General features: G+C 43.0%; 1 protein-coding gene across 2 annotated transcripts; it reads left to right on the forward strand.

Annotated features, from left to right (window-relative positions):
- The first annotated feature begins 261 nt into the window (after positions 1-261).
- cdk13 (cyclin-dependent kinase 13) lies at positions 262-9,721 on the forward strand. 2 transcript variants are annotated; one of them, XM_044175793.1, is made up of 14 exons: positions 262-2,408; positions 2,940-3,506; positions 3,623-3,781; positions 3,882-4,021; positions 4,222-4,392; positions 4,499-4,688; positions 4,803-4,859; positions 4,969-5,070; positions 5,173-5,250; positions 5,832-5,948; positions 6,038-6,169; positions 6,273-6,469; positions 7,239-7,739; positions 8,198-9,721. In XM_044175793.1, the coding sequence occupies exons 1-14, from the start codon at positions 1,261-1,263 to the stop codon at positions 8,896-8,898; spliced, it is 4,260 nt and encodes a 1,419-aa protein (XP_044031728.1). In that variant the 5' UTR covers positions 262-1,260; the 3' UTR covers positions 8,899-9,721. The 2 variants fall into 2 exon arrangements, with proteins under 2 accessions (XP_044031728.1, XP_044031729.1); XM_044175794.1 differs by lacking the exon at positions 4,803-4,859.
- Positions 9,722-11,873: the final 2,152 nt, after the last annotated feature.

An 11,873-nucleotide genomic window follows, 5' to 3' on the forward strand; every position in this document is an offset into this window, starting at 1 on the left:
CTTTCACTTAAGTCTGTAGCGTAGCAGAGACACAGCATTGCTTCTGTTTTATGAATATTTCCATGTTACGTGTGTGAAGTTTATGAGAGAATCGAATCAAATAATTCCTAAATGAATGTTGAATTATCTAGTATGTGGTTCGTGAAAAAGAAGATACTACATTTTGTAATAAACCCTTGGTGATTTCGAAATGTTTATTTTGTGTTATCGTATTGTGTTATATTTTGAAGGTAGGGGTTTCCCTCTGTTGTGACGTAACCACTGATCTGGATTACGCACACGGGTATCATTGGTTCACGCCGACGCACAAGGCCTGTAGTTTGAAAGCTGTCGGGGCCCAGGCGAGTAGCCACATTGCGAACAAAGTTACAATATTTTGAAATGAATTAAAGGAAATGTTGAGCCGTTTTGCCCGGAAAGACGTTTGCTACTCTTGGACCATGCTGTGGTAAGAGGGAGCAACAACTCGGCAGGATACGTGGAAGCAGACGTGTTTTTGAATAGCATTGTTTTATTACATCTTGACTGAGTTGCATTGAACTCCACGCAAGGAGAAAAGAACGCTAGCTGGCTACGGTGCTAGCGGCTAGATAGCTAGCGGCGGCTATCCAGCCGACTCGTGTGCTATTCACTTCCTTATTGCACATTGGAGTGTGATGGAAGGCGAGAAGAAGTTTGTGAGAGGGAGACGGATTTTTTTTACTTCCACTTTAACACTATCCGGTTAATGGATTTACATACTTGCACGGCTTAAAACATTTCAGAAGAACTGGATTTTAAATTTAGAGCGGCTTTTGGCCTATGCTTTGACCATGAAATGGAATGCGACTGTCTAGCTGGACACAGTTAGCTATTGGAGGCTAGCTGGCTAAACAGACTACCGTTAGCTAGCAAATCTGGGAGATGTCCGTCCTGGAGTACAATGGTTGAGTACCGACTGGCTCTATAACTAAACACCATATTGTGGTTTTTATGTGACGGAATCGGCAGGCACCAAGTGTCATGAATTACCGTCTGTGGTAACTCACTTTTTCTGGAACCTCAAACGAGCTAGCGTTGTAATGCTAATGTTAAGCTTGTGATTTAGCTAGCCAGCTAGCTGGCTGTCTAATTGTGAATTTGCTGTAACGTTAGCTAACTAGCCTTTTACACAGCTAGCCCAATGTTTTGTTCCACAACAAAACAAGGAACATAGTTTAGGTAAAGTATATAATATAAAGATTATTCTCAACGTGGCTATAGCGTTTATTTTGTAGATAAATGCCTAATTCAGAGGTGCTTCGTGAGGGTCGGGGACGGAGCCCCTCTGCACAGAGAAATGCTAACAGGCAGGACAGGCGTAGTAAACCAGGGAGCGGTGCTGCTCAGCGAGATAGACACCGTGAGAAGAGGCGGTCATCGGTTCCTGGAAGAAAGAAACGCAGACAGGCCAAGGAAAGATACTTGTGGCATACCGGTACAACAGGAGACCCTGACAATGACCGAAAAAGCACTTTTGAAAAGGAGGCTGAACTTCGGACATTGGTAGAGTATGATGACGTGAGCTCCCAGTCAGAGCGATTTTCTGGGAGCCCCTCTCCTAAACTTGACCCCCATGCTGACAGGCTGTCAGAGGACCGACTCAGCGATGTTGACTTTGGTGACTATAATGGACCAGCATCCCCAGAGAGAAGTCACCCGAGAGACCGAGAGGGAGTGTGCGTTAGTAAGGACGAACAAACAAGAGGACCATCTGAGAAGAACAAGCAAGAAAAGGAGCTAGGCAGGAAAAAGGACCGCCAGAGCCGTGAGAGAGACTCCTCAAAAGCTAGGAGTGGAGGTAGCCTTAGTGGCTCTAAAAATCACAGAGACACTACAAGGAGCAATGACAGAAATGGTAAAAGGACATCTACATCGCAGTCCTCACAATCTGCAGATAAAAGGGATTCAAAGAGTCACAGAAGCAAAACAAGATCTGATAAGGAGCCCCCATCTTCATATAGAGATGCTCCACAGTCATACAGAGATGACCGTGAAGACCTCAGGGCATACAGGAGAAGTCCTGGTTTGAAAGCAGAAAGTCCCTATGGGACATCATATTCATATAGCTACCAGTCTCCCGGTGGTTATAATCAGCTAATATCTAGAAGAAGTCCAACTTATGGGAGCAAAAGACTGTCTCCCAGTTCAACATATTACAGCCGGGAGGTAGATGTATATGGGGCATATGGTTTGACAAAGTCACCCAGTTCATACTCCAGCAACAAAAGGAAGCGATCCCCTGTGAGCCCAGTGACCTGGCGCAGGTCTCCAAGTTATGGCCGACACAGTCCGTATGAGCAAGGAGAGTTTGGTTCAAGTCCTTATGGAAACCGCAGGAGATCACGAAGTCCATACAGAAAGTCCCTGAGCCCAAGTCCAGATGTCAGGTGAGTTCTTATAAAGCAGCTAATAGGATGACATGTAGTTCATTTGTTGGCGGTAATGTGATTGTGTGGTGTATTTTTATGATGGTTTATAATAAGCAAGCCCTGCTTCAAGTTTGAGGCAATTTAGCCTCTTGATTTTGGAAACACAAACCTAGCTTTACCAAATTAAATACAAATTTTGTGTTTCACTGGTCGGGCATTGATTCTCCACATCAACTGTAGATTTTTACAGTTTGAAATAATTGTGCAGCCCAAACAAGGACAAAGTTGTGATAATTATGTTTATTGTGGCTCCATCTTTTCTTTCAATATTTGCTGGTGTGCCTATGCCTTTCCAAAAGCCTTTAACCAAACTGTCTATTGAGTGAGGAAAAAAGGCCTTTGTAGAATGTCTTTCTATTCATGGTACAGCATTCTTCAAATTTAGATACCCACTAGATTTTTTTTATCTCATGCAAGTAAACCTTCACTTGAAGTGTTGTTAATGGTGAAACAAAATCTAAAAAGTTCTCCACGTCATTTTCTTTCCAGGCGATCTGCTAGGTCACGTAGCAGAAGTCCATATTCATCCTCAAGGCATTCACGTTCTCGCAGCCGTCACCGGCACTCTCGCTCCCGCAGTCGCCCCTCTAGCCTCTCACCAAGCACGCTCACCTTCAAAACCAGTCTTGCTGCAGAACTCAGCAAGCAGAAAAAGGTTAAAGCCGCAGAAGCAGCTGCCAAGGCCAAGAACTCCAGCAACACATCTACTCCAACCAAGGGTTCCTCATCTGCTCACCAGCCCAGCCCTAAGTCCAATCACTCATCTAGAAAGGGCCGCCCTCCCTCTCCACCACAACCAGAGAAAGGTCCCAGAACTCCCACATCGAGCCAGCCTCAATCCCCCTCTGACCGGTCGTCCAAGAGGACCACTGACCACCAGACCAGCAGGGACAGAGATGGTAAGGGGAAAGATGACCCTGTACATCGGGACAAAAGGAAAGCACCAGCATCTGGACAGAGTAAAGACAAGGAACGAGCCATTGGTCCACTCATCTCTACTCTCGCATCCCTACCGTTGCCCCAAACAGTTCTTGAGCACATTGATAAAGGAGAAAGGTATGGGTGTGTTGTTTTGCCAATTGACCTAGAATTTTTATGCACCTTTATACTTGATTGTCAAGACTTACTCACACTCTCTTTGTCTCTGTATCTCCTGCATTTTCTACAATCAGCTTGAAGGACAGCTCACTCTCAGGGAAGAAAAAGTCAGAGAGAAAGGCCCGTCAGCTTCTTACCGACTTGCCTTTGCCCCCTGAACTTCCTGGCAGCATGTCTTCCCCTCACAGCCCGCCTGAGGACAAAAAGTCCCAAACACTTCGGCGAAGACCTAAGTATGTTATGGTGCATTTAGTGAAATATCATCTTTTCTTCTGCTATTGTTTGATGTATATTCACTTTGCTTCCACTGAAATATTTTCTTGTCATTCCTAGAATTTGTGGCCCAAGATACGGGGAGATTAAGGAAACTGAGATAGACTGGGGCAAACGCTGTGTGGACAAGTTTGAGATCATTGGAATCACAGGGGAAGGCACCTACGGTCAGGTGTACAAAGCAAAAGACAAAGACACTGGTGAGTGTTTTGAAGATGCACATTCATTCACAACTCCTTATCAACATTGTTAACATGGATCCATTCTCAATGTTCTTTAGAGGTGAAATAAAGGATGGTAATGATGATAAATTCAAGTGGACACATAGATAAGAATCTGTTTAGGGTGACACCAGCTTGTGATATAGTCTTGAAACACTATTCTTTCTTCTGTTTCATAGCTGAAATGGTGGCTTTGAAGAAGGTTCGACTGGACAATGAAAAGGAGGGCTTCCCAATCACAGCCATCAGAGAGATTAAGATTTTGCGACAACTCAACCACAAGAGCATCATAAACATGAAGGAGATTGTCACAGACAAGGAAGATGCTTTAGATTTCAAGAATGATAAAGGTACATTATGTTTTTACTTGTAGTGGCTCTATTATTCTGCCGCAGAACATCAATTTGTTTGAGACATGGTCTTTTTGATGACTAAATCTTTATTCTGTCATCTCAGGTGCTTTCTATCTTGTATTTGAATACATGGACCACGACCTGATGGGTTTGCTCGAGTCTGGCCTGGTCCATTTCAACGAGAGCCACATTAAGTCTTTCATGCGACAGTTGCTGGAAGGCCTCGATTACTGCCACAAGAAGAACTTTCTGCACAGAGACATCAAGTGCTCCAATATTCTGCTCAATAACAAGTGAGTCCTCAATATTTTTACACTCAAACAGAATGAACAGTCTTCATGTTTTACTACATAGTCATACACGTTTTCCCGACTACATTTAATTAGTTCTTTCCCCCTCCTAATCAGAGGTCAAATAAAGCTTGCAGACTTTGGTCTTGCTCGGCTGTATAACTCTGAAGAGAGGTGAGCCTCCTATGTTCTTGGTAGATATACACCTGTTAATCTTCAGTTATTTTCACTCTTGTGTGTAATAATACGAACAAACCCTCTTGCCTTTTGTTCTCATTTTCAGTCGTCCATACACCAATAAAGTGATTACACTATGGTACCGTCCCCCAGAGTTACTTCTGGGAGAAGAGAGGTACACACCGGCTATTGATGTGTGGAGCTGCGGGTAAGAGCAGGACTGAGATTGACTTAAGTTTACTTACTGTATGTTACTTGATTATCTGACCACTTTTTTTGTATGAATTGTGTATTGCTTTGTCTATCACAGATGCATTCTTGGAGAACTGTTCACAAAGAAACCAATTTTTCAAGCTAACCAGGAGCTTGCCCAGTTAGAGCTTATCAGGTAAGTTAAGGCTAAATCAGGCAAAAATGTTGATGTCTAAAATTTAGATTTAATTTTGAACTTTTGACTGGTTCCCACATAGTGGTGTACCCATTTGAACCAGAGACGTAGACTGAGAAGGGTTTTCTGGTATCTAAAACAGGAAGACAAAGCAGTACTAATTTTTTCCACTGATCGTCTCAATCGACCATAAAGCTACACAGCCACAAGATGTGTTTTGTTGTGACTGCCCTTGTCAGAGGAAATGTGAAGGTAGTAATTAATTCTGTGGAGGCAGCCCATCTTTGCTGCAGGAAACCTTGAAAGTTTGTACAGATCTTTTTTGCTGTGAGCTATGCACAGCATAAAATGGTAGATACACAACTGTATTGGTTTTACTTGTTCTCTCATTTACTTACCTCACTTTGTTTATTCACTTTGAAGCAAGAAAATAATCTCTAGCGAAGGCTAATGTGATGCACTTTAAACAAACGAGTCAGGCCAGTTCTCTGGGTGTTGTCATAAGTTAATGTGGGATATGTAGGACGTCACTATTGCCTGTTGCCACGTTTTTCTTAAACAAATAAATTTCTGTCTTTTAGCCGAATATGTGGCAGCCCCTGCCCTGCTGTCTGGCCAGATGTGATTAAACTTCCCTTCTTCAACACCATGAAACCAAAGAAACAGTATAGGAGACGGTTACGAGAGGAGTATGCTTTGTAAGCGAATGTATATGATGTCTAATTAAATATTTAAGGATTGGGCCCTCTAGCAGTGCATTATACTGAAATCTTATGCTTTTGTCCAGCATCCCTCCGTCTGCCCTAGATCTGTTTGACCACATGTTAAACTTGGACCCCAGCAAACGCTGTACATCTGAACAAGCGTTAGGCAGTGAGTTCCTGAAGGACGTGGACCCAGACAAGATGCCCCCCCCAGAGTATGTTTTGTTTATGTTGCATCATCTTTATCCTACGGTTTATTACCAGGATTACAAAATTCTTAATGTTTTTTCACCATGTTAACTGTTTCCATCTCTCCAGTCTTCCACTGTGGCAGGACTGTCATGAGCTGTGGAGTAAGAAACGTAGGCGACAGAAGCAGGTACCAGAGGAACTGGCAGCCCCTAAGGCGCCCCGTAAAGAGCTAGGCCTTGACGACAGCCGCAGTAACACTCCCCAGGGTTTCCCTGCTCCTGGAGGTATCAAAGCTCAGAATGCAGCTGCTTCTGCGCTACTGGGTGAGTTCAACTGTCTGTATTTGTACTGTGTTGTTAGCTTGTCAATCACTGGTAAAGAACTTTGAATTGTACATACCTGTATGATGCAATGCATCCAAAACAAGTGCAACTGGTGTACATGATAAACAGGTAACTCCATGTATATTATGCTTGGAAATATGGATGCAAAATACTTATCAGTTTCAGAGGTCATGCCGTCTTGGCTGCTTTGCAGAGTAATTGGTCTTTAATGTAGAACACTTCTTGGACCCAGAATGTAACTCATTTGTTCACTTACTCAAATTACTTAAATTTTAGTCTTTCCCATGTCTTCTGAAGGTCATAGGTCTATAGAAGACATATGTGCATAGTCAACACACTGAACCCACACTCATGTAGTCAGCTCCTTTTCTACAATACTGTTGAACTGAGTAGTATTCTTAACTTCTATGTCTCTATTTGTCCTTGTTCTAGTGATGAATCAGCTTCGTCAGGTGGACCTGTAGTCTGACTTGCCGAACTTTTTTTAATTTTTACATTCATTTCACATGGGAGAGTGATTGTATGTCGTTTTAATTGGCATTATGTCTAAAATATTACGACTCATTGTGATATACAGTAAATTTTTCTACCATATTTTTCAAAATATGGTACACTGGAGCTTTCAGTCGAGTCTCAGATACGGTCAAAAGCTCCAGAAAAGGATAGTAAATGAATGTCATCCCAGATATGTGTTCGCAAGGTTAAGAATGAACTTCCATGTTAAGGTTAGTTTTCTGTCTTCTTACAGACCCAAAGGGTCCAAACTCCCAGTTAACCCAGGAGCAGCTGGCGGTCCTCCTGAATTTCCTTGGCCAGCCCAAGAGTGCGGTCAACGCGGCCCAGTTTGTCCAATCCATGAGCACAAAGGTCAATCAGGAAACATTACAGCAGCTCTCCAAAGCCCTAGCTCCTACTGAACCAGCTGAGCCTCCTCCTCAACCTACACCTGCCAAGCCTCCCCAGCCCGCTGCTCCTGCAGGAGTGCCACGTACACCCCCAATGCCCAAGCCTCCTTCACCCCCCATGTCTGCACCGTCAGGTATTCCAGAAGGAGAGGCCGCAGCTGCCACGCAGACAGCCATGACGATGCTGCTGGCTCAGCTCCTCCAGGCTCAGCAGGGTCAGAGGCAGGAACCAAGTGATGGTGGAGAAGGGGCGGAGAGTACCAATCCTGCAGGAGGAGCACCAGGGGGGCAGCCTCTACCTCCAGAGGTCAAACAGCCTCCAGAGCCCAGCCCAGTCTCTCCAGGTAACCCTTGTTCTGTTTAATCTTTTCAGTCAGACAGCTGAACATAGAGTGGAATCTCTCTTTCTACTTGGGGTCCTGCAAGATTAACTATATGTCAACGAGATACCTGTTATTGACATTAAAGAGCATTGGTTTACCAGATGGAATCATGTATAAAGAAAACAGATTAGGCCAAGAATGCATCCAAGGGAAAGTGGTCAACAGGTGGAGCATGTCAAATATGAGCAAAACCAGTGAAGTACATTAGGATCAAGGTCAAGTTAAAATCTGTGTAAAATAAAAAAAAAATCAACACTTTTTCCACACCATTTCTCAAGACTTAGATAAGAAGCAGGGGAAATAACGCTACAGCAGCGCAAGAAAAAGTCTGAATAGTTAGGAAACAATGAAAATGAATAAATAACAATAAGAACTTTATTCCAATTACCTAATATAATGTTGTAATTTATGTCCTTCAGTGTCTGAAGTAGGTGGAGTGTCCATCCTGCCCCCAGACCAGAGACCACCTGAGCCTCCAGAGCCACCTCCACATGCTGACCTGGACTACCGGCAGCCTCCACCTGAACCCAAGACTGGCCACGCTCCCCCTATTGCGTCTGCAGGTGGAGGTGATGGAGGGAGACCCCCCGAGCCAGACTACCCACCTCTCCCTACTGCAGAGGGACCAGGATACGGGGGAGACTACAGCCATCCACCTCCTCCACCCTTCACTCCTGCAGGGTTTGGGGAGGGCTACATGGGTCACATGTTAGGTGGAGGCATGCCCCCTCACGCTCTGAGAGAAGTGTTTAGTGGACCAGGCCAGGCTGCTGGCTCCTCGTCTGCTGCAGGCGCGCTGGCCCCGGCCCACCCAGACTCCTTCCCTCCAGGCGGTGGAGCCACTGGACCAAGCAGCATGGTGTTCACTGGGGACAAGGACCACCGTTTTAAGTATAATCACAGCCCCTTACCTGTGGAGGGACAGCCTAGCCCTAGTGCTATCCACCTGTACAACCACGCCATGGCTAGAAAGGATGGTGTACCTCCTCCCCCACCGATCCCAGCACCAGGACAACCCTGGGGCTCCCCTTCCCAAGTCGGGGCTCCACCACTACCCCTCGGTTTTGTCCCACATGTGAACTCAACAGCAACAATCAGAGGACGAGGCCTGCCTTTCTGAAAGACTGGAAACATGAACTGGCAGGTTGTGACAATGGACAAAAGGCTGTAGGACTCAGTTTGGAGCCTGAAGCCTCTCAGGCCAGACAAGACAGATGTGGAGATGCACACTCAGTTTGTAATAACTTAAATCTGTGTAAAGCATTGTATTCCTCCTCAATGTGGAATGTGGAGTATGTTGCAGCAGGACAGCTGAATAACACCGGAGGAGCTTTTCTTGCTCATACCATTTTCATATTTTTTTGTAATCTATTCTGCTGTCTTTTAAATTAAACTTTTACCTTTTTTGAGTGTACATTTATCAGGCCGGGTAAATTTTAAATCTCTACCTTAGCCTTCCTGTAATTGCTCCAGGGCAGACTAGTATTAATGTTTTGCACTACTGACTGAAGTAGGCGGAAACTATTTTAGCTATGAAAGGAAATGGATGATGTGCTTTATCTGCACAATTAGGAATATGACCAGTAATGTAGTGTCCTATTTTTTATGGCCCTGATTATGTTGAAACAGTGATGGCTCAGTTGATTGCGTTGATGGCTTAGGTATGAGCACAGGGAGCTATTTGAAGAAAAGGGCTGTTCCAGAGAGACTGGTAGCACTTGGACGACTGCAGCAAATCTAATCTGAATTCACGGAGAGGCTGTTTTCACTTTAAATTCCACATGCCCTTTTGCAAATAGGTGTTGTAAAATCATGAGCAAAACAAAAACACACATAACCCAAGTTCAAAAAGGAAACAATGTCTTTTTTTTTTTTGTACTAAAATGATTTTGTCCCCCTCCCTCCTCCTTTGGCAAATGTTTATTAAAGAAATGCCAACAACATATCATTGTCTGTTTGAATTACTACTTGTTCATTCGTAAATGTGATGACTTCATAGATCACACCACTGGATGGCAGTGTCACGTCAAACATCACCACACTCACTTACCTGCAGTGTGCGCTCATAGCAACAGATGAATATGGTTTCTGTGATACAGACTGACATTCAGTGCTGTGACTGCAGGCAAATGTACTCTTGTAAGTCTCACTCAAAACCAATAAGCCTTAGCTGCCATGATTTCACCGCTGCTAAATCTTGACTCTCAGCATATACACCATTCATAAGATGACAAGCTCCTTGAGTAAGTCGGTATAATGTAAATAGACATATTTTGGTTGTTTTTGTAGCATGAAAGCCCTTATCAAAAAAAAACCACAGCCATGTCTCCCTTGATATAGAGTCAGTAGTGCTAACATGGCAAAAGGAGATAGCAGCACACATCTAGTTTCATACAACTAAGACACAACCTCCAACACAGATACAGAGCAGTGCGACTGTCGGGAAGAAAGAAAATGTTCCAATAGCTGACAGCTCCCAGTGGACTCAATCTTCAAGCACTTTAACTCAAGCTTTTGAACTTAATGGAAAACTGTTTCTCAGAGATCACAAACCAGTCCTCCTGAATGCTCCCTCTTAATGCCAACTTTGATGTGATTTTTTCTGTATGTCAGTAGACCTTTTTGCCATTTTCACCTTTATCAAATAAAATGTTGCTCTCAAATAAAATAAGCTTTTTAAAAAAAGCTCTTTCCTTGCACATCATGTTCATATGAAAAGATTTTTCCAGTGGTGTCTCGCTATAGAGAAAATTAGAGATACAACTCATGTTTGTGAAGCATCAAATTAAGGATAAATGTATGAAACAGGCATTGTATCTTCTGAGAGATGTCCACTTGGAACAATTCATAATTTACTTAAATCCACAGGAATATGATGCCATACCCAGATAAAAATATATCTGGTTATTACAGATTATTATCAAAGTAAAAAGAAAAAACAATTTAAAAGATGGAAATACAATTCCTTTCCAATCAAGTTCAACTGAATCACTATTTAAAAGCTCCACAGCATCAAGACGCTCATTACGCCCCATTCCATGTGCAGGATCCAAGTGCAAGGACTTCTACTGGAAAATATTCAAATATTGGGATTTGCAATTTAAATAGACATTAAACGCTGCCCAACTGACTTTAAGAAGATTTATAAAAAACTTGATGCACACACCATACTGGAGCCACAATTGCAGAAGCATCGTCCATTAAATAATATTCTACATGCAGCTGAACAGAGAGACACACATCTGTCCTTTGTTTTACCCATCATATCCATATCTGCATTTGCCACACATCACATTGCTGGTGATGAGAAAGTGATTATCTCAGAGGGGTTCCGTAATGCAAAGCTAATTCAGAACGTGGATGGCAGCTAGTCTGTGATTAATATGGCGTGGATGATGGATTGCTGAAAATTTACGGTAGCTTCAGCGAGACTGGCAGCATCATATTTTTTGTGTGAGTGATTGAAACAACAGCGAGTACAGTTTAAAGAGAAGATGAGAAGAAGGGGCAGAGTGAGACAGGAAAGGTATGGTAGACCATGGCTTTTTAACCACAACACGGCTCTTGTGCATATTTAAAAAAGGCTAAAATCCAGCTTTTAAAAAGACAAAATCCTACTTTTCAATTATGCGACACTGAGGGGAAAAAACTGATGCTACACTGGGCCTCTCATCTTAATGCAGTTTAACGTACCTTATTTAGCCATTGTAGTAATGTTTAACTTAAAGAACAAATCCAGTGGAACTCACCATGCTTTTGGTTTCACCAGTTCAAAAACCACTCACACCATACAGAGAAGCTGCGTGCGGGTGAGCTAATCACATGACTTTATGTCAGGTAACAAAAAATGGATATTTCTATGAATTCCCACCTATAAAAAAACAACAGTGTTTAAACTCTTAAACCCTGATCCCTTCTTAAGTAGCTTTTAAGTAAAAAAGTAACATTTATATACTACTTGTAAACATTACACATACAGTAAACTTCTGTGTCTGTTCCAACTCTTAAATGAAATACGATTATTCGCTTTCTTTCTGAGAGATAAGAATGATTCCACTCTCATGTTTGAGCTTCATATTTACCCTACAGACAGTG

This window comes from Siniperca chuatsi, linkage group LG19, assembly GCF_020085105.1.
Source record: "Siniperca chuatsi isolate FFG_IHB_CAS linkage group LG19, ASM2008510v1, whole genome shotgun sequence".
NCBI classification, from domain to species: domain Eukaryota; kingdom Metazoa; phylum Chordata; class Actinopteri; order Centrarchiformes; family Sinipercidae; genus Siniperca; species Siniperca chuatsi.